Genomic DNA, 22604 nt, shown 5'->3' with positions numbered 1-22604 from the left:
ACTTAAGTCTGCTCTTACCGCGTAAAACAGCCATAAGCAATACATAAGTGAATGGGTGTGGCTGAGTTCAATAAAACTTTATTTACAAAAGTAGGCAGTAGGCTGGATTTGGCCTATGAATGTAGTTTGCTTACTCCAGCTCTAACTAATTGTTGTGTTTGATTGTCTTCCTCTATCCTTCCCTCCCTAGACTGTTAACTCCATAAGAGCAGAGACTCTGAGTCTTGTTCAATGCTGCTGTGGTAGCCAGCCTCCAAGATGTCCCCCAGTGATCCCCATTTCCTGGTATCCCCACCATTATGTACTCCCCTCCCAAACTGAATAGCGTTGTCTGTGTAATCACTAGGATATTGTGAAAAAGATGGAGTGTGACTTTTGAGGCTAGATGATAAAAGGCATTGTGGATTTCATCTTGCCACCTTGAATCCCTTGCTCTGGGGATGCCAGCAGCCATGTTGTAAGGACACTCAAGCAATCCTATGGCAAGGTCCACATGGGAGGAACTGAGGCCTCCTGCCAACTGCCAGCCACGCAAATGAGCCAAATTGAAAGTGGATTCTCCAGCCTCAGTCAAGCTTTCAGGAGATCACGGTCCCAGCTGGTATTTTGACTACAACCTCGTGAGAGATCTAAGCCAGAACCATCCAGCTAAGCCATTTCTGAAGTCCTACCACACAGAAACTATGATATAATACATGTTTGTTGTTTTAAAATCAAAGTAATTAGTAATTAGTTATGCAGCCACAGATGACTCACATAGTTGCCTAGCACAGTGTCTGGTCAGAGAATAAATAGGCTCAATTAATATTGGTTAATAAATAAGTTAAGTGCTTAATAAATATAGAAGGACACATTATAAAAACAAATGTTTGGGGCTGCTGTGGTGAGTGCATTCTCACTCATTAGGTGCCAACTAAACTTTTATTAAAATAAAATAAATGTTTGAAAGACAAATGTATTATAGTTTTTATATAAATAAATGTAAAAATATACATTAAGTAATATAGAAGGGCACAATTAAAACTTTCCTAATCCACTGATAGTCCTTGGACAAGATGTCTATATAAGAATTCTTTCAACCTTGGGATCCTAAGATTCGGAGATTCTCAGTTTCTGTGTATAATTAATGCTAAGTCTAGGATTATATAATTCTGAGACTTTAGGCTTCTGTTTCACCAAGTCCATGGCTCTAAAAGCTTGTGATTCTAACATCTTACAATTCATTTATCAACATATATCTTGGCTGAACAACTCTTCTCTGCCAGGCACAGTGCTGGGTGCTAGGGATTCAGTAGAGAAAAGATGACCCCAATATCTGCCCTCCTGTGGCTCATGAATGGATGGGGACACAGGCAAACACACGGGCACACATGATGTAGTGATCTCTGTCACATGGGTAAGCACAGCAGCTGGGGTGGGGAGTGTGGTAAAGGAAGGAACACCAACCCAGATATTCAGGAGGGATGTGAGCAGAAACTGTCCTCAGAGCAAACAGGAAGAGAGAGTATTTCAACCAGAGAAGGAGGTGGTGTTGTAGACTGTGTTCCAGGTAGCAGGAACAGCCAGTGCAAAAGTCCAGGGGTTGGGGGAGACAGCCAGCATCCAGCACATATGGTGAAGCAAAACGAGTTCTGTATGGGTTGGTATAGAGTTGGGGGTGGGGGGCGGTAGAAGGCAGAGTGGCCAGAGACTGTGGCCAGATGACTGAGAACCTAGTAAACCACGTCAAGGAGTTTGAACTTTATCCTGAGGGCAAAGGAGAGCCAGGGAAGGGTTTTAAGGGGCAGCAGAGTGGCACAATCTGCTTGGTAGTTTGGAAAGATGCCTCTGGCTGCTGTGTACGGGTTTGGAAGGAGAAGAGATGAGAGACAAGTCTGGAACAAGATCCCAGGTGAGAGAAGAGGCCTGAGTGAATGGGAGGTGGGCCCCAGAGAGACATTTCATTTACAGTGTGGGGAATGGACAGGGAGTTGGTGGCAGTGTGGGTTATACTGGTAACCTGGGAGCCCAGGACTTCTGGATTTTATGATTCTAAAATTCTTGGCCAGGCACAGTGGCTCACGCCTGTAATCCCAGTACTTTGCGAGGCACGGTGGGCAGATCACTTGAGGTCAGGAGTTTGAGACCAGCCTGGCCAACATTGTGAAACCCTGTCTCCACTAAAAACACAAAACAATCAGCCGGGCCTGGTAGCGTACGCCTGTGATCCCAGCGACTCGGGAGGCGGAGGCAGGAGGATCCCTTGAATCCAGGAGGTGGAAGTTGCCCTGAGCCAAGATCGCGCCACTGCACTCCAGCCTGGGTGACAGATTGAGACTCCGTCTCAAAAAATAAAATAAAATAAAATCCTCTGATTCTGTGTTCAACACTCCATCATTCTTCAACACAGAATGTTCAATGATATCACCATATGTATAGGATGCCCAACCTCACTGCCCTCCATCCCTCCTTTCTGAGCTTCAGTTTTCCTTGTTTACAAAATGAGGATCATTAACACTGTCCTTGCAAAGCAGCTGTGGGAGTGGGAGCCGGTGTGTACTCAGCATCTGCACAGAAATGTGGTCCATCATGGCAGGCGTGTTTGTCCGGAAGTGCTCAACACACAGGCACTGTCAGGAAAGAGCCAGGTGTTGAGAGAACAAGAGAGATCAGCAGGGAAGAGCAGGGCAGGCAAGGAAGAGCCTGGTCCTTGTCTGCTCCTGGAGACCTGGGCTGCTCTGGCCTCCCGGCTTCTGCCTGGGCATCTCATACCCAGATTTGGTTGTTTGCTTCCAGGCACCGGCAAGTTTACATGTTGGTTGTGGGGTTTCCCATTTCTGCAGCTGGCCAGAAACTCCCCTTTCCTGGTCTTAAACTCCCCCAAGGGCTACAGACACCAGCTGGGGGTAGCCAGGCAAGATCTGGTCTTCCCTGGACTGATCTAAGCCAAATTAAGTCCCACAAAGCCAGATCAAGTTCCAACCTGCTCACACTCTAGCGCCCCCTCTAGGTCACACTATAGGCATTCCCTTCTTAGACAACTGTCCATTGGCTCCAGCAAGAGCAAGTCTTTGGAGACAGAACCCTCACTCCTCTCCCCAAAACACGTGGTCTCCTGAACCACACCCAAGGTTTATGTGTCTCCTGCATTATAATTTGCTTCTCACCAATGGTTCAGTTTTAATTCAGTTCAATCCGCAAAACATCCATTGAGGCCGGGCATGGTGGCTCACACCTGTAATCCCAGCACTTTGGGAGGCCGAGGCGGGTGGATCACTTGAGGCCAGGAGTTTGAGACCAGCCTGGCCAACATGGTGAAACCCCATCTCTACTAAAAATACAAAAATTAGCATGGCGTAGTGGTGGGCGCCTGTAATCCCAGCTATTCGGGAGGCTGCAGTGGGAGAAGCGCTTGAACCCGGGAGGCAGAGGTTGCAGTGAGCTGAGATAGCACCACTGCACTCCAGCCTGGGTGACAGAGCAAGACTCCACCTCAAAAAATAAAACAAAATAAAATAAAATAAAATAAAATAATAAAATAAATTGAACAACTTAACTGTGACAGGCTTACCCGTTGCTTGGAGAAAGAGATGGGAGGCCAGCGGTGATGGGCCTGAAGCTGCCAGTGCTTAGTGGATCAGGGTTGGGCTTAGGGTCTGAGGCCAGAGAGCTCAGTTCATTTCTTTGCACACAGCAGGGGCTCTGCAAATACCCGTGAAATTAAATCAAATTAGGAGTTTAAGTGACACAAGCTAGCATGCGCACCAACTATTTCCGGAAGGCGATGAGAGACCGGAGAGCGAGATGGCTTTCGGGGGGGTGTGGGGGGGATGGGTAGCTGGGGTCACGGTGGGAAGAAGACCTACTTCTCATTTTATGCCCTTTTGTACCTTTTGAAATGTTTTATTTTCACCACGTGCACTCGGAGCAGAGTCAATCAAACAAACAATTACAATTAAATAAACAATGCAGGGAGCCAGGCTGTCTCAGAGCTCCATGGCTTCACGCATGCTCTTCCCGCTGGTGAGATACTCCTTCCCAGCTTTCTCCAACTGGAGAAGTACACGTCCTCCAGGATGTACATAAAAGTCCTGTCTTTTGGGGCCTGTTCCTGCCTCCCTGTGATAGTTCTTCTCTGCTTACCCACTGCATCCACACACAAGCAGTCCAATCTCTAATCCTGTCTGTCCTGCTCTGTGGTCTGGAGGCACCTGTGCCTTCTCACATCACAATGCATTCAGCCAAGGGGAGGAATCGGCAGAGATAAAAGGGCAGGATGAGGGGGAAGTTGGCATGTTTATGCCACCTCCAGCTCTCTCCCTGTTTTGCCTTAATTTTGGCAGTGGCTGAATTTCTCCATGGCCTTAACTCCCGTCTTAGCCTCACTTATATGGCTCCAGCTATCTCTGGGTCAAGTAACACCATTCTCTCTCTCACCCCTTTGGCCTTGGGGTGCTAACAGCTCCCCACTGTTGCCAGTCCCTGCATGCCTCACCTCTGCAAACACTTCCTTCATTAAGTTTGCTTCAGTTAAGCCAGTGGTTCACAATCTGGGGTGACTTTGCCCCCAGGGAACATTCGGTGATGTCTGGAGATACTTTAGGTTGTCATGACTGGTAGAGAAGATGCTACTGGCAGAGGCAACAGATAGTGCTAACCATCCTACCCCGCACAGGACATCCCCCACAACAGAATTAGCCAGCCCCAGATATCAACAGCACTGAGACTTCGGGTCTCCCACTGCTCCCTGCCTGAAGCCCAACAGTTCATGGCTGGGATCCTAGACTTCTGCTGCCCTCTCTGCTTTGTGGTGTCATCTGCCAGTTTCCACACCTGCTGTTGATCTCCTCTTAGTGACACAGAGAAGAAAAGACCCCATCCTTGCCCTCAAGCTGGCCATAGTGCAGTGGAGAGAGACCCTGGTGGGCAGGGTTCCCCAGCAGCCTCGAGTCCTTGAGGGCAAAGTCTCTTTGTCAGTCACCGCATAGCCCCTGTAGTAGGAGAGCAGCAGACATTTGCCAGTTGAAACAAAAGGTCCTTTAAAAATATCTTAAAACAAGTCCAGGCGTGGTGGCTCACGCCTGTAATCCCAGCATTTTGGGAGGCCAAGGTGGGGCAGATCACCTGAGGTCAGGAGTTTTAAACCAGACTGGGCAACATGGTGCTAAAAATACAAAAAAAAAAAAAAAATTAGCTAGGCATGGTGGTGAGCGCCTGTAATCCCAACTACTCAGGAGGCTGAGGCAGGGAGAATTGCTTGAATCTGGGAGGTGGAGGTTGCAGTGAGCCGAGATTGCGCCACTGCACTCCAACCTGGGTGACAGAGCAAGACTCTGTCCCCAAAAAAAAAAAAAAAAAAAAAAAGTCTTAAAACAGACAGAAGGTTAGGATCAATGGCTAAACAAGACCCAGGAAACCCTGGTGAGTTTCCCTGTAACAAAAGTTCCAAGGAAACCACAATCAGGCAAAGATGTACAGAATGAATGAATTCTAGTCCCAGGGGTATGGGTGGGTGAGTGGGACAGAAGACAACTACAAGCATCCCATCTCTAAAATGGTTATAATGGTAGAACCCACCTCCTAAGATTGTATGAGATTAAATTTAATGAAAATCACTTACAGTGTTACCTAGTGCATGGTGAGCACCAGATAAACAGTATCCACCAGCTACCTGGAGGAAATGATGGGGCAGTGGCTTCAAGATGGGTCTAGGGAAGAGCTCTGCCGCTAATATTGGACTGGTTTGCACCCCTGGGTCTCGCTTTCCCAATCTGTAACGTGAGGAAAATGTACGCAAGATTAGTGTTTTGCAGAAATTATATCATAGGGATGCTTGAGAGGGGTTCTACAATACATAGTGCAAATATCATTTTCAACATCAAATCTGTAATTTAATAAAAGTAAAAGGTCAGTCTGTTAAACTGGAGTGAAATATTACCATCAGGCAGGGCTAGGGTGACCAACTCATCCTCTTTTGCCCAAGACTTGTCTAGTTGTAGCTCTGAAAGTCCTGTGTCCTGAAACTCTTCCTCAGTCTCAGCAGATTAGGATAGCTGGTCACCCCAGCAGGTCAAATGATCAGCTTGCCCATACTCATTTCAAAGATAATAAATAGCTAGCTGCCCGACACAGTGGCTCACGCCTGTAATCCCAGCACTTAGGGAGGCTGACTCAGGCGAATCACTTGAGGTCAGGAGTATGAGACCAGCCTGGCCAACATGGCGAAACCCCGTCTCTACTAAAAACACAAAAATTAGCTGGGAGTGGTGGCAGATGCCTGTAATTCTATCTACTTGGGAGGCTGAGGCAGGAGAATCGCTTGAACCCAGCAGGCAGAGGTTGCAGTGAGCCAAGATCGTGCCACTGCACTCCAGCCTCCATCTCAAAATAAATAAATAAACAAACAAACAATATATGTTGAATACTTATTTTGTGCCAGGCACTGACTTTACAAATATTAGCTCATTTAATCTTTATAAGAACCTAGCAAGGTAAATATTAACATCTCTCTTTTACAGTGGCACAGAAAGTTTCTGTAATTGCCTGAGTTCACACAACTCCTGAGTATAAGGCCAGGATTTGATTCCAAGCCATCTGGGTCCAGAGTTGCCATATTTAATTTGACCTCTACTATATATTTGGATATATTTTTATTTTTTATTTTTTGAGATGAAGTCTTACTCTGTCACCCAGGCTGGAGTGCAGTGACACGATCTCAGCTCACTGCAACCTCTACCTCCCAGGCTCAAGCGATTCTTTAGCCTCAGTCTCCTCCCAAGTAGCTGGGATTACAAGCATGCACCACTATGCCCAGCTAATTTTTGTATTTTTAGTAGAGACGGAGTTTCACCGTTTTGGCCAGGCTGGTCTCAAACTCCTGACTTCAAGTGATGTGCCCACCTCAGCCTCCCAAAGTGCTGGGATTACAGGCGTGAGCCACCACGCCAGGCAAATATATTTTCAAAACATCTTTGGAGACAGTAATAATATCAATAATGATGATAATAATAATAATGGAAATACATTTTAAAACATTTTTGAAATAGTAATAATGACAATACATTTTTGAACACTGAAATACGCATCCCAAAATTTAACACTATGGAGTCCACGTATAAACTAACTTGAGCTGCTTGATTAGCCCATTGTTGTGCAGACCTTAGAATAAAGCATTTTTGGCCACCTCTGCTGAATTAAAGCTAGAATGGAAGACTCAGATGTTTACAGGGCCAGGTGGGTGATGTCAGTGAGTGGTTTTAGGGCAACAGGGAGTGGTGGGGACTGTGGCAAACGGGAATGGAATGCATGAGCTGAGAAGATGCAGCCAGGACTCAACTCCAGGCACTTGGAATTGGGGACCAGCAATGGCAGATCCTTCAGGAGGAGACAAACATCCATCTTCATCAGCAACTAATTCAATGAAAACAATACAAAAACACAAGGTGTGTGAAATAAAACGTGCCTGTGGGTCAAACCCAGTTCCTGCTCTCCTTCCACCGCTGCCCTGCCCAAATTGAACGTATGCTCAGATTATCAGGAAAGCTGTCAAAAACAATAACAGCAACAACACTGGCCAGGTGCAGTGGCTCATGACTGTAATCCCAGCACTTTGGGAGGCTGAGGCAGGTGGATCACGAGGTCAGGAGTTCAAGACCAGCCTGGCCAAAATGGTGAAATCCTGTCTCTATTAAAAATACAAAAATTAGCCGGGTGTGGTGGCGGGCACCTGTAACCCCAGCTACTCAGGAGGCTGAGGCAGAGAATTGCCTGAACCCTGGAGGTAGAGGTTGCAGTGAGCCGAGATTGCACCACTGCACTCCAGCCTGGGTGACACAGCAAGACTCCGTCTCCAAAAAAAAAAAAAAAAACCAACTATTTGAAACTGTGGCATATTCATTCAATGGAACACTAGACAGCAATAAGAATAAACTCTAGCTATGAAAAATATGGATGAATCTCACAAACATAAGCCAGACACAAAAGACTACATCCTGTGTTATTCCGTTTCTTTAACGTTTAACAACAGACAAGACTCATCTCTGGTGTCAGGAGTCAGGCTTGTGGTTACCCGGGAGAGAGGTGCTAGTGAGTGATTGGGAGGGGTAAAGGGAGGACTTCTGGGAGCCTGGCCAAGTTCCATTTCTTCATCTGGGTCCCAGTGGCATGGGGGTTCTGTTTGCGATGATTCATTGAGCTGCACACTTGAGTTTTGTGCATTTTTTGATGTCTGTTTTTTGGTTTTTGTTTTCTTTTGAGTTGAAGCCTTTGTCACCCAGCCTGGAGTGCAGTGGCACCATCACAGCTCACTGCAGGCTCCAGCTCCTGAGGCTCAGGCAATCCTCCCACCTCAGCCTCCCGAGAAGCTGGGACTACATACAGGCACATGCCACCATGCCTGGCTAATTTATTATTATTATTTGTAGAGGCAGGGTCCTGCTATGTTGCCCAAGCTAGCCTCCAACTTCTGGGCTCTAGTGATCCTCCCGACTCAGCATCCCAAAGTGTTAGGATTACAGGCATTAGCCATCATGCCCAGCCATATGTGTGTTATACTTCAAAATTTGTGTAAAATTTTTTGAAACACATACACAGAAACCATTACCATTTGGAAATATTTCTCTGGACAAAGCAGGATTGTGTTTGGATAGAAGGGAAAACAAATGAGGAAATAATCCATTCCAAGTATGGGAAGCATCTGACGACCCTTTGCTGAACAGGTCAAAAGAATACAATTGTCAGGGCTGGGCTCACCACTGCACTCCAGCCTGGACAACAGAGCCAGACCCTGTTTCAAAAAAAAAAAAAAACGAAAAAACAAAAGTATCTCCTTGGAGAGGCCTTTCTAGGAAGCAACCTTCCCAGTTACTTCCTCTTATGGTACTATAACTTCCTCTTAGGAAATGCTGATTACAGTCTGCAATTCCCTTGTTTATTTGGGGTTTTCTTTCTTTTTTCCTTTTTTTTTTTTTTTTTTTTGAGATGGAATCTCGCTCTGTCACCCAGGCTGGAGTGCAGTGGCAAGATCTCGGCTCAATGCAACCTCTGCCTCCCAGGTTCAAGTGATTCTCTTGCCTCAGCCTCCCAAGTAGCTGGGATTATGGGCGCCCACCACCATGCCTGTCTATTTTTTTGTATTTTTAGTAGAGACAGGATTTCACCATGTTGGCCAGGCTGGTCTTGAACTCCTGAGCTCGGGTGATCCGCCTGACTCTGCCTCCCAAAATGCTGGGATTATGGACGTGAGACACTGTGCCCAGCCCTTTTTTCTCTTTTTTTAGTTTATTGTCTATCTCCCCTTCATGAAGACAATGATTTTGCCTGTCTTATCCATCACCTGGCACATAGCAGGTGTCACAAAATATTTATTAAATGAGTGAAGAGAAGGAGGGAGAGAAGGAAGAACATCTGAGTGGATAATTGGGAGTTAACAAGGCAAAGCTGGGGGCGGTTGGAAGCTGTGAAGACCGATGGGACTAGAGATGAGAGACCAGGGGGTGCGGCCGGCAAGATGATGTCCATGTTACAGATAAGGCATCTGAGGCTCAGAGATGGCAAGGGGCATGACCAAGTCATCCAGTGGGACAGGTCCTCGATGAATCCAGGTTCCGACTCAAGAGTCAATAGAACCTCAGTTACTGGGCACTCATCTGTACTAACTGATGAGGTGAGTACTGTTATTCCTTCCTAAGGCACAGCCAGGAACAGTGGCTCATGCCTGTTAATCTCAGAATTTTGGGAGGCCGAGATGGGAGGATTGCTTGTGGCCAGGAGTTCAAGACCAGCCTGGGCAAAATAGTAAAACCCCCAACTCTACCAAAAAAGATTTTTTGAATTAGCTGGGCTCGGTGATGCCTGCCTGTAGTCCTAGCTGCTCAGGAGGCTGAGGCAAGAGGAACTCTTGAGCCCAGAAGCTCAAGGCTGCAGTGAGCTATGATCAGGCCACTGCACTTCAGCCTGGGCAACAGATCAAGACCATGCCTCTTAAAAAAAAAAAAGGTGGGGGGAGCCGGGCGCGGTGGCTCACACCTATAATCCCAGCACTTTGGGAGGCCTAGGCGGGCGGATCACCTGAGGTCAGGAGTTAGAGACCAGCCTGACAAACATGGAGAAACCCCATTTCTACTAAAAATACAAAATCAGCCAGGCGTGGTGTTGCATGCTTATAATCCCAGCTACTCAAGAAGCTGAGGCAGGAGAATCGCTTGAACCCAGGTGGCAGAGGTTGCGGTGAGCCGAGATCACACCATTGCATTCCAGCCTGGGCAACAAGAGCGAAACTTCGTCTCAAAAACAAAAAAACAAAAAAACAAAAAAAAAGGACCTAAGGCACAGAGAGTTTGAGTGACTTGCCTAAGGTCACACAGCTAGGAAGCAGCCAAGCCTCAGGGCTTTCGTCTACTCTGAATGGCTATTCTCCGCCACCCCCCACCCTGCCGCCTTGCTGCCAACTCTCTGCTCTGACCCCAGCACAGTCTGTGAATTCAAACCCTAACCCTTTCTAGAGCTTTGCCAAAGCCAGGAAATTCCCTGAAACCCCTTCAAGGCCTGGGTTCCAGTACCCCCAACTCCAAACCAAAAGAGAGCAAAACTAGCCCTCCTTGCAAGGTGGCTGTGAGAAAACAGTGATAAAAATTAATTATAGGACTTGTATGTAATAAAAATAATTGCAGGGCTCCTGGCAAACAGCCGGGCTCTAGAGATACGGACTGATGATAGCAGGCATTTATGGCCCCACGGCCCAGCCTTTCTGAGGCTGGGGTGATAGGAGCTGGGTCACGAGGTGGGGGTGGTCACAGGCAGGAAACTCCCAGCAGCCCTTGCCACGGGGAGGCCCGGGCCTGTCTCCGAAGCGGCCTGCACAGTGGTTTCAGGGACGCTTGGAAGGACGCTCCCCCAGCCTGGTGGGTCACCATTCGTTATCCATCTGGTTGGGTCTGATGTTGCTTGCTGTTTGCCTTTCTAAAAACCTCTAAACAAGGCGGGGTGTGGTGGCTCACACCTGTAATACCAGCACTTTGGGAGGCCAAGGTGGGCGGATCGCTTGAGGTCAAGGGTTTGAGACCAGCCTGGCCGACATGGTGAAACCCTGTCTCTACTAAAAATACAAAAATGAGCTGGGCATGGTGGCGGGTGCCTGTAATCCCAGCTACTCAGGAGGCTGAGGCAGGAGAATCACTTGAACCCGGGAGGTGGAGGTTGCAGTGAACCAAGATGCCCTGGTGACAAGGCAAGACTCCATCTCAAAAAAAAAAAAAAAAAATGACATCCTGGATTTTTATGGCAACCCTGAAGTTTGCATATGTATGATTCCATTTATGTGAAGTTCAGAAATAAGCAAAACGAATAAATGGTAATAGAATCAGGAGCATGGTTTCCTTGGGTGGGAGTAGGAGTGAGTAGAAAGGATATTAGAAAAGCTTTACATCTTGTTCTGGATGGAGATTACCTGTGTGTATACACATATAACAATTCACCTAGCTGTACACTTAGTGTTTTTACCTTTTACAACACTTGTGAATTACAACTCCACAAAAAAATATTTTTAGGACAGTTGCAGTGGCTCACATCTGTAATCCCAGTACTTTGGGAGGTCAAAGACCAGCTTGGGCAACATGGCAAGACCCCGTCTCTACAGAAAAATTAAAAAATCAGCCAGGTATGGTTGTGCATACCTGTAGTCCCAGCTTCTTGGAAGGCCGAGGCAGGAGGATCGCTTGAGCTCAGGAGATCTCGGCAACTGTGAGCCGCAAATGTGCCACTGCACTCCAGCCTGGGCGACAGAGTGAGACCCTGTCTCAAAAAAAATTATATATATATGTATGTATGTACATATATATATAAATTACACAAATTTTTTAAATCCCACGAGTGATATACCCTATTATAAAATCTTTGATATTATCTGACTGATGGGATGTTTGCAAGGTTAAAATGTGATAAAGTTTGTGACTCTCTTGCTACATTTTAGGCTGTCATGGTAAGAACTCAATGTTAAGTGTAAACAGCATTGTTAAATGTAACAGCAGCATTCATACATCATCACTATTATCATGGCTTTTTGTATTTCTCTCTATTGCTGATAGATTGGAGCGCCCTCGAGTGTTTAATTTGTTATAGTACCTCAGTTATTACAAAGAGCACCCTAAACCCAAGTTTGTAGTCTCAATGCCAAAGGGCAATGCTTTTTTTCTTTTCTTTCACTCCAGTGCCACATAAAAAAGGACCAAAACATGACCTCCTGGGAGCAAAGAAACACCAGGTTGCCTAAGGAGAGGTGAACCGGCCCAGGTTGGAAACAGAGCAGGTCAAATCTCCCGCACTGATCAGTGGTGGGATCACGCCTGTGAATAGCCACTGCAGTCCAAACTGTGAGACTCCTTCTCTTAAAAAAAAAAAAAAGTAGCAAAATTCACATCAAATCAATGGGTCCCAAGGCCAACTCAAGCCCTGCCCATGATCACTCCCTGAAATGTGTCAGAAGGAAGGCAGAAGGGAACACGCAGCTCTACCTCCCTTTGATGCAAGCACATTGCAAATATCATCTCGTTTCACAGGAACTCACATAATATTTGAATGTGGCATCATACGGACTACAAAAATGCTTTCATATTACTAATAGTCACAGCTAGCTTTCAGTGACAGCTTCCTGCGTCCCAGGTACCCTACTAGGAGCTAGATGTCCATTGTTAGCTTTGATCTTTAAAATGACCTGTGAGGCATATATTCTTTTGTAGCCTGCTTTTTTCCCTTCAGCGGTATGCTTTGGGCATCTTTCCATGTCAATAAATAGAGCTGGGTCGGAAGTACCTGATTGAAAGGCTGAGAAACTTAAACAGCAGCCACTGCCCAGGTGAAGATCAATAATAGTTAACATTTATTGAGTGCTTTATTACACACTAGGCCCTCCACTCATTGTTTAAGGTGAACTCTCTCGCATTTGATCCGTGAGGCAATCCCAAGGTAGCTTCTATTATTATTCAGATGGGGAAACTGAAGCCCAGAGAAGCAAAGGAACACAGTCAAGATCAGATAGCTGGTGTTTAATGGCAGAGGTGGGATTCAAACCCAGGTCCCTCTGATTCAGGCGCTGGGCTCTCAGCCAGCACATTTGGAGGACAACATGGAGGAGGATGCAAGGGGAGTCTTCCAAGTGGGAAAAGGATCCACTGGCAAAGGCTGAAGACAGGCAGGAGGGTGGTGTGGGCCCAGGCCACTGTCCTCCATGGAAGTGACAGTAAGGCTTCCTGGAGGTGACACCGTTTGGACTAATTCTATGTCTCCAGCCAATAAAGGAGGTCTTTTTATAACTTGCCAGTTCCTGGACATATGTCCAGTGAGACATACATGGGTTCAAATCTTCATTGTGCCACTCTAGTTAAAAAAAAAAAAAATCAGCGTTATCGCCAGACACAGTGGTTCGCATCTATAATTCCAACACTTTGGGAGGCCAAGGCTGGCGGATCACCTGAGGTCAGGAGTTCAAGACCAAACTGGCCAACATGGTGAAACCCCATCTCTACTAAAAATACAAAAATCAGCTGGGCGTGGTGGTGCACACCTGTAATCCCAGCTACTCGGGAGGCTGAGGCAGGAGAATCGTTTGAACCCAGAAGGTGGAGGTTGCAGTGAGCCAAGAATGTGCCACTGCATTCCAGCCGGGTGACAAAGTGAGACTCAGTCTCAAAAGTAAAAATAAAAATAAAAAATAAACAGCATTGTTGAGATATAATTGGTGTTCAATAAACTATATACACTTAAATTGAATAATTTGATGTTTCAACATATGTACATACCCAAGGAACCATCACCACAATCAAGATGCCAAGTGTTTCCATTGCTTCCAAAAGCTTCCTCATGCTCGTTTATAAGTCATCCCCCATTCATCCCACCACCCCATTCCCAGGTAACCATCATCACTATAGGTTGCTTTCTTTCATTATAGATGGCTTTACATTTTCTGGGATTTTATGGAAATGAAATCATGCTATATGTACTCTTTCTTAATTTTTTTTTTTTTTTTTTTTTTTTGAGACAGAGCCTCTCTCTGTTGCCCAGGCTGCAGTGCATTGGTGAAATCGTGGCTCACTGAAACCTCTGCCCCCCGGGGGTTCAAGCAATTCTCCTGCCTCAGCCTTCCTAGTAGCTGGGATCACAGGCGTGCGCTACCATAGCTGGCTAATTTTTTTATTTTTTATTTTTTGTATTTTTAGTAGAGACGGAGTTTCACCATGTTGGCCAGGCTGGTCTCGAACTCCTGGCCTCGGGTGATCCGCCTACCTCAGCCTCCCAAAGTGCTAAGATTACAGGCGTGAGCCGCTGCACCCGGCCAATATGTACTCTTTCTGTCTGACTTCTGTCATTCAGCATAATTATTTTGTGATTCATTCATGTTATTGCATGTATCAATAGTTTGTCTTTGTTTATTGCTAAGTAGGATTGAGATGTAGATGTACATATATTAGATTGGTGCAAAAGTAATTGCGGTTTTTGCTGTTACCTTTTTTTTTTTTTGAGACAGGGTCTTGCTCTATCACCCATGCTGGAGTGCAGTGGCATGAGCTCAGCTCACTGCAACCTCTGCATCCAGGTTCAAGCAATTCTCCTGCCTCAGCCTCCTGAGTAGCTGGGACTACAGGCGTACACACCATGTCCGGCTAATTTTTGTATTTTTAGTAGAGACAGGGTTTCACCATGTTGGCCAGGCTGGTCTTGAACTCCTGGCCTCAAGTGATCCACCTGCCTCGGCCTCCCAAAATGCTGGGATTACAGGCATGAACCACCATGCCCGGCCATTTTGCCATTACGTTTAATGGCAAAAACTGCAATTACTTTTGCACCAACCTAATAGATCTCACAGGTGAAGCACGGTGGCTCACACCTGTAATCCCAACACTTTGGGAGGCTGAGACGAGCAGATCACTTGAGCCCAGGAGTTTGAGACCAGCCTGGGCCACATAGCGAAACCCTGTCTCTACCAAACACCAAAATATTAGCCAGGCATGGTGGCGTGTGCCTGTCTGTAGTCTCAGGAGGTTGAGGTGGGAGAATCGCTTTAGCCCTGAGGTCGAGCTACAGTGAGCCGTGATCGCACCACTGCACTCCACTTTGTCTCAAACAAACAACAAAGAAAGATACAGAAGCCACAGTTTCTTCACCCATGCCCCTGGGCATGTCATTGTTTCCCCCAGTTTTTGCCTATTACAAATAAAACTGCTACGAACACTCACATACATGTCTTTGAGTGGACAAATGCTTTCATTATCCAGGAATACAATTGCTGGTCACATAAGAATATGTTTAACTTTTTAAGAAACTGCAAACTACTTCCCAGCCTGGCCTTTTAAATTATAGTCATTTTAGATGCACTCATTTTTTTTTAACCTGTGGATCTAATAGGTGGTTTCTTAGGCTGTCCGGACCTCAGTTTTTTCATGTGTAAAATGGAGATAATTGGCTGAGTGTGGTGGCTCACGCCTGTAATCCCAGCACTTTAGGAGGCCGAGGCAGGCAGATCATGAGGTCAAGAGATTGAGACCATCCTGGCCAACATGGAGAAACCGGATCTCTACTAAAAATACAAAAATTAGCTGGGTATGGTGGCACGCACCTGTCGTCCCAGCTACTCGGGAGGCTGAGGCAGGAGAATCGCCATGAACCCTGGAGGCGGAGGTTGCAGTGAGCCAAGATCGTGCCACTGTACTCCAACCTGGCAACAGAGTGAGACTCCATCTCAAAAAAAAAAAGGAGATAATTATATCAGCTTTGAAAGGTAGTGAAGACAGAGTGAACTAGCACATAAGCACATACGCAGCACGTAGAACAGGGACTGGGACATAGTAGGGGTTCCATAAGGGGTGGGTTTTTGTTGTTGTTGTTGTTGTTGTTTCTGAGATGGAGTCTTGTGCAGTGTTGCAATCTCAGCTCACTGCAACCTCCGCCTCCCAGGTTCAAGTGATTCTCCTGCCTCAGCCTCCCAAGTAGCTGGGATTACAGGCACGCACCACCACGTCTGCCTAATTTTTGTATTTTTAGTGGAGACAAGGTTTCACCATGTTAGCCAGGCTGGTCTCGAACTCCTGACATCAGGTGATCCACCTGCTTTGGCCTCCCAAAGTGCTAGATTACAGGTGTGAGCCACCAGCCTGGTCAAGGGTGATTATTTTATTACAATTGAACTGCAGCCATCCTATGATCTGGCCACTTACCCCAGGATACAGCATCCTCAACTAGACAGCAAAAAGCCACTTCCTTTGCACTTAGTCAGTGCTGTTAGCCTGGAGGAATAACAATAGCACCATCGATTGTGCCAGGCGCTATCCTAGGTGCTTTTGTATGTTGAATCCTTGCAAAGCCCTGTGAGGTGGGTCAGTGTTTGCCTTCTCTATGACAGACGAGAAAACTGGGATGTAGTAACTAGTCATTGGCCAAGGTCACACAGCAGTGAAGTAATGGTGCTGTGATTTGAATCTATGTAGTTTGATTTAGGATCTAGAAGTTTCGCTAATGGATTACCTAGCTCAGATCTAGTGAAAGAGCCCAGTCACAAAAGCACCTCCTGATGCCCAGAATCATCTTCAGCTCCTCAGACACAGAGCCTGAGGCAAAGATTAGGTACTGTGTGATTTATAAAGGAAAGAAGCTGCAAGGGATGAAGGGAAGCAAGACAGGGAGGGAAACAAGCAAAGATGTGGTCTCAGGTAAAGTCTAGCAAAAAGGCTGGCTTTGTGTACCTCTGTACGAGTCAGCTGTTGGCTGCCAGCCACCCTGTGGGTAAGGGGAATAAACTCTAGGGTGAGATGATTCCTGAGATGGCAGTTCTCCATAGAAATGGAAATAGTAAGCCATTAGAAGCCAACAACTGAAGCATCTGGGGGGATGGTGTTGGTGTGCTAGCCCCGGGCTCAAGAGGTTCCCAGAGGCACATTTCTTGCCTGCCTAAGGAACCAAGTTCTAGAACATTCTAGAACATTCACTTCCTAGACTTGTTTTGGAGAATCCTCCTTCTCACTGAGACCAGCATGTTGAACAAACCTGGCCTGTGACATAATCAAAGCACACCCTAATTTGTATCTCCCAGTGTCCCTTCTAAGATGTATTTGGTGGAGAAACATTTTCCCTGCCACTGGGTGAAATCTCTCCATTATTCTTCTGCTTGTTCTGAGGAAACAGGCAATTCTATGGTCATTTTAGGTCACAAACACAACCTCAATTTAGAAATGAGAATGTCCAGTCAAGCTTCGAACCAAAATTCCCAATTTGATTTGGGTTTAAACCTTCTCCCCTCGCCCTCAGGCCTGCTGCAGGGAGGTGGTGTGGGTGGCTACTTCTCTATCTCTCCTTCCCTCACCCACATGTGGGGTACAGTGGGGGTGTTGGAGACGGCAAAGGGAGAGAAAGGGTCTCCCTTGAGCTGCCACCATCCTGGCTGGCTTCAAGCTGCCCATTTCTGTCGTGGGCTCCATGGAGATGGCCACTGTCACACGGGCCCTCTCACTCTTGACCTTGGGGGATGCACCTCTCCTCATAGGGGTCCCTTGCAAGTCCTTCGTCAGCCCTTAGGAACCCAACATCCAACTCAAGCTTCTTGCTGCTGCCACAACTCTGCCCCTCCAGGAGGCTCTAGGGGACAGGACCCAAGAGGACCACTTGTAGGTGCTCTCTGCCAACACTGGCCCATGGGAAACACTCCAGCCGGCAGCCTGTGCCCTGAAAGTCCTGGGAATGTGGCTTACTTTAGCACACCCACACTGTGGCTCCTTCACCAATTCAGCCAGGCAGCCCGTTTCTCTCAGCCTCTAGATGTCCATGCCCACATGAGACCACTGGGCCCCCTCATAATGGCCACACATTAATCTCTACAAATAGTGGCCCCTCTCATGGAAAAGCCCCCGTGACCCCATTCCACCCTTCCAGGGAGATGGTCACCAAAGAACTCTTTGCTTCCTCTTCCCATCCTAGGAGAATGTGGTGGGTATAGGGGTAATAATAAATGCAGCAGTTTTGGGTAGCCATGGCCAAATTTTAGCAGCTGTGGGTTTGGACTGGGCTCTTTTTGTTGTTGTTTTTGTTACATAAATTAACCCATTTATTATAGGCCAGTGATGTCTTAAAGAGTAGAGGTGCGTCTACTGGTCTTTCAACTCCTTCAGTCTTCTGATGGCAGACTTTACCATGACAGCGGAAGTGGTATTGTACATCCAGGCACCGCCAGCCACTGTCTTCATGCAAGAACCACAGTGCCAGATCCCCACAGCTCGTCTCTTCATCTCGGTTTTGCCACAGAAAGAGCAAGTGTACTTGGCATGCTGGCTGATTTCAACTTTCTTCACCATTTTCTGGAGGGAGGCCCCATAGCGGGTCCCATATTTACCGACGATGGCGACTTTCTTGGTACGTTTGGCCATATTGCCGTGAACTAGGTCCCATCCCAGAGAGTTGGACTGGGCTCTTAAAAAACAGCTACTGGGGCCGGGGGCGGTGGCTCACTCCTGTAATCCCAGCACTTTGAGAGGCCGAGGCAGGTGGATCACCAGGTCAGGAGATCGAGACCATCCTGGCTAACACGGTGAAACCCCGTCTCTACTACAAATACAAAATATTAGCTGGGCGCGGTGGCGGGTGCCTGTGATCCCAGCTACTCGGGAGGCCGAGGCAGGAGAATGGCGTGAACCCGGGAGGCGGAGCTTGCAGTGAGCCGAGATCCCTCCACTGCACTCCAGCCTGGGCGACAGAGCAAAACTCCGTCTCAAAAAAAAAAAAAAAAAAAAAAAAAAAAACAGCTACTGGTTGTCACAGCAGAGCTTTCTAGAAACATCTTACAAGTCATGTCCACCACCCCAAGCCTCAGTTTTTTCATATCCTTACTGGGGGTTTGTGGTGAGGGCTGAATGAAGTAGTGAATTTGTGGAGCTAACACTCCAGGATTCCACAGTCACAGACCTGCAAATTCCATCTCCGTGGGACCATTTACAAGTGATGTGGCTTCTCTGAGTCTGTTTACTCCTTTGTTAAATGGAAGAGCCTCTACTCCATTGGCATCTCTGTAAGGTTAGTTAAGTGAATACATACATGCTTAGCATGGGACCTGACACCTGGTAAGAACTCAGTCCATGCTGGGCCTTATTAATACAATGGTGGGTGGCTGGTACTGAGGGGATGTGGGATCTCCACCCCTTCCATTTCCCTCACTATTCCAGGCCCTGTTTTGGAAATGCTTCAGCCAGGCTGGGATCCAGGGCCCCTGGGAACAGAAAGGACATGCTGTACCTCCAAGCAGCCATGCTGACTCAGGTTAGGAAATCAATGTGTGACCACAAAAACTCAGCCAGTTTCTTCCCACTTCTGGGAAATCTGCACAGCCAACCCATGGGCATCTCTTTACCCCATCCTGAGAGGTGGCCAGCTTCGTTCTAGCTCCTGATTCTGCAGCTTGTGAGCACAAGGCTGGCACACTGAGAAACAGGAGTCTCTCGCCCCTTAGGGAACCCCCGGCCCAGGGGTCACAAGCTTTGCACAACCCTCTGATTGGGGTCAAACATGTCTGGTGTTTGCCAAGCCTCTAACTTCCCCCAGCCCCGCGTCTGGACACTTCTCAAGCCAAGCCAGGCTCCGGACCACTGGTTGGGCAACCCATGACCTCAAACTGGGTCAGCCCCATCAGATGAGCATCTGTTTAAGAGTATAGGACATTTTGTTCTTTAGAATCCCAAGGGTCAGAGTATGAACCCTCCCCGTCCCCAATTCAAACTCCTCCCCCACCACCTACTGCCATTTACTTACTCTGTTACTTTGAGCAAGTTTTTCAGCTCTCTGAGTTCTAGTTTTCCTAGCCACCAAATGCAGACTAACAAGTACCTTCACCTTCCAGGGTTGATGTGAGATTTGTGTAGTGAATGTCAAAGAATGGCACACACATTAGCAGGCACTCCATAAGGGAGAGTTACTGCAAACAGGGGCACTAGACACCAAGTAAAAAACAGTATGGTACACATGCTACAGTGGATGAGAGGGCAGAGCTGAGAGCCAGACTGCCTGGGTTCCAAACCAGGCTGCTGGCCAGGTGCGGTGGCTCATGCCTGTAATCCTAGCACTTTGGGAGGCCAAGGAGGGTGGATCACCTGAGGCCAGGAATTCGAGACCAACCTGGCCAATATGGCAAAACCCCATCTCTACTAAAAATACAAATAAAATTAGCCGGGTGTGGTGGCGTGCCCCTGTAATCCCCGCTACTTGGGAGGCTGAGGCAGGAGAATCACCTGAAACCAGGAGGCAGAGGTTGCAATGAGCCAAGATTGTGCCACTGCACTCCAGCCTGGGCCACAGAGTGAGAGGCTGCCTCAAGACAAAACAATACAAAGCAAAACAGGCTACCCTGCCACCTCCTGTGTGGCCACAGGGAATCTCTCTAAGCCTCAGTTTTCTTCTCTGTAAAATGGGAATAATCATAATACAGTTATAAGGATTCAGTTAGATTAGTTGCACTGGAAACAGTGCCTGGCACATAGTATCACCTAATAACCATTAACGATTTTTTATTTTGTTTTATTTTTCCAGTCTCTGCCCCAGTTGGGAAGCATGAACTATTTTTAATTAGCCACACAAGTTAGTAATGTCGATAATGATGCTGAAATTCACATGGAAGTCATATTTAGTGGGCATCTACCTATATACCTAGTGCTAACAGAAGCCATACATTTAGATACACGTATATGTACATGTATACACATATATGCACACACACATACTGTGAAGTAGGTCCTGCTGTCTTCATTTTTTAAAACCTTTATATTATAGAGCAAAACAGATGCAGAAAACCACACAAATTAAATTTGTAACAGCCAGGTGCAGTGGCTCACACCTGTAATCCCAGCACTTTGAGAAGCCGAGGTGAGTAGATCACTTGAGCCCAGGAGTTTGAGACCAACCTGGGCAACATGGCAAAATCTGAAACACCATCTCTACGAAAAATACATAAATTAGCCAGGCATGGTGGCATGTGCCTGTAGCCCCAGTTACTCAGGAGGCTGAAGTAGGAGGATTACTTGAGTCTGGGGAGGTCTGAGGCTACAGTGAGCTGAGATCACACTACTGTACTCCACCCCAGCCAACAAAGCGAGACACTATCTCAAAAAAAAAAATGGTAGCTTAGTGACTTATATCAAGGCAAACACCCTGTAACCACCACCCAGGTCAAGAAACAGAATTTTTCCAGCCATCTCAGGGTTCTCCTTCCCACCTCACCAGGTACTCCATACCAATCACAGCCCCTCCCCCCAAAATAATCACTAATCTGACTATTAATTACTTCCTTGCATTTCTTCATGACTTAATCATCTGAGTGTGCATTCCTAGATGTTATTGTTTAGTTGTGTCCACTTTTTATTTTTATTTCTTTATCTTTTGTTGAGATGGAGTCTCGCTCAACCGCCCAGGCAGTGGCATGATCTTGGCTCACTGCAACCACCGTCTACCGTGTTCAAGAGATTCTCCTGCCTCAGCCTCCCCAGTAGCTGGGATTACAGGCACCCACCATCATACCTGGCTAATTTTTGTATTTTAGTGGAGACGGGGTTTCACCATGTTGGCCAGGCTGGTCTTGAACTCCTGACCTCAGGTGATCCACCTGCCTTGGCCTCCCAAAGTGCTGGAATTACAGGTGTGAGCCACCACACCCGGCTCTGTCCACTTTTTAAAAGCTTCTTTTTTTGTTTTTGTTTTTTGTTTGTTTGTTTGTTTTTTGGAGACAAGGTCTCACTCTGTCTCCCAGGAGGGAGTGCACCATTGCAATCTCCACTCACTGCAGCCTCAAACACACCAGGCTCAGGTGATCCTCTCACCTCAGCCTCCTGAGTAGTCAGGACTACAGGCATGTGCCATCACACCTGGCTAATTTTTGTGTTTTTTTGTAGAGACAGGGTTTTACCATGTTGCCCAGGCTGGTCTTGAACTCCTGGCCTCAAACGATCCTTCCATTTAGGTCTCCCAAAGTGCTGGGACTACAGGTATGAGCTGTGGTGCCCGGCCAGAAGCCTATTTTATTAATCCAAAAGCGTCTTTTAAAAAATAGTCTACAGGTTCTCCCTTCCATCCTTTTCTCTTCCTTGAAGTTTATCTGTTGAATTCAAGCTGTTTTACGTGTAGTTTCTCAAAGTTTGAATTTTTGTCAGTTGCATCCTCATAGTACAATACAACACGGCCCTCTGACCTCTGCATTTCCTGCAAATTAGCAGCTGGATCAGACTCAGGGTCCATCTTTTTGGCATGATTATAGCTGATGCTGGACTCCTTTCCAAGCAACTCCTACAAGGCTGGAGTTTGCTCCTTTTTTGATGTTAGCTGCCATTGTGTACAATGGCTAGATACATTAATTCACTGTAAATAACAAAATGGCAATATTGCATCATTTTGTTTTCATGTATTATCTGTAGCAATTTTATAGGAAGCTTCTTCCCTTTATCTATTATTTGGTTACCCAGTGCTACAGTTCATTTAGGAAAGGCAGGAGAATGACTAGATTCTTTCTTTTTATTTACCTAGGTTTCAAGAATCCAATTTATTTCCATGCCATCTTCAGAAGGTGATCGATTTGCTGGATATCATTATGAACCCAGGGTTTTAAACATATT

At 46.7% G+C, this 22604-nt stretch overlaps 1 protein-coding gene and 2 long non-coding RNA genes across 3 annotated transcripts; all 3 read right to left on the bottom strand.

Moving 5' to 3' along the window:
• Nucleotides 1-2331: 2331 nt before the first annotated feature.
• LOC116461507 (uncharacterized) lies at nt 2332-3683 on the bottom strand. The gene is made up of 2 exons (XR_004246071.1): nt 3551-3683; nt 2332-2609 (listed from the first exon to the last, which is right to left on the bottom strand). It is a non-coding gene; the product is annotated as an uncharacterized LOC116461507 (long non-coding RNA).
• Nucleotides 3684-12830: 9147 nt separating this feature from the next.
• LOC116461328 (uncharacterized) lies at nt 12831-16885 on the bottom strand. The gene is made up of 2 exons (XR_004246038.1): nt 16710-16885; nt 12831-13350 (listed from the first exon to the last, which is right to left on the bottom strand). It is a non-coding gene; the product is annotated as an uncharacterized LOC116461328 (long non-coding RNA).
• A 1219-nt stretch (nt 16886-18104) lies between these two features.
• Nucleotides 18105-18383, bottom strand: LOC116461327 (large ribosomal subunit protein eL43-like). The gene has a single exon (XM_032142969.3). It carries the CDS (start codon nt 18381-18383, stop codon nt 18105-18107), a length of 279 nt encoding a protein of 92 aa, XP_031998860.1.
• Between the last annotated feature and the right edge of the window lie 4221 nt (nt 18384-22604).

The sequence above is a fragment of the Hylobates moloch genome, unplaced genomic scaffold (assembly GCF_009828535.3).
Source record: "Hylobates moloch isolate HMO894 unplaced genomic scaffold, HMol_V3 SCAFFOLD_21, whole genome shotgun sequence".
Classification (NCBI taxonomy): Eukaryota; Metazoa; Chordata; class Mammalia; order Primates; family Hylobatidae; genus Hylobates; species Hylobates moloch.
This window is presented reverse-complemented; position numbering and strand designations above follow the sequence as displayed.

What these genes read in the sequence shown, in the direction of transcription:
- LOC116461327 (XM_032142969.3), bottom strand. Translation starts at nt 18,383, where the DNA reads ATGGCCAAACGTACCAAGAAAGTCGCCATCGTCGGTAAATATGGGACC.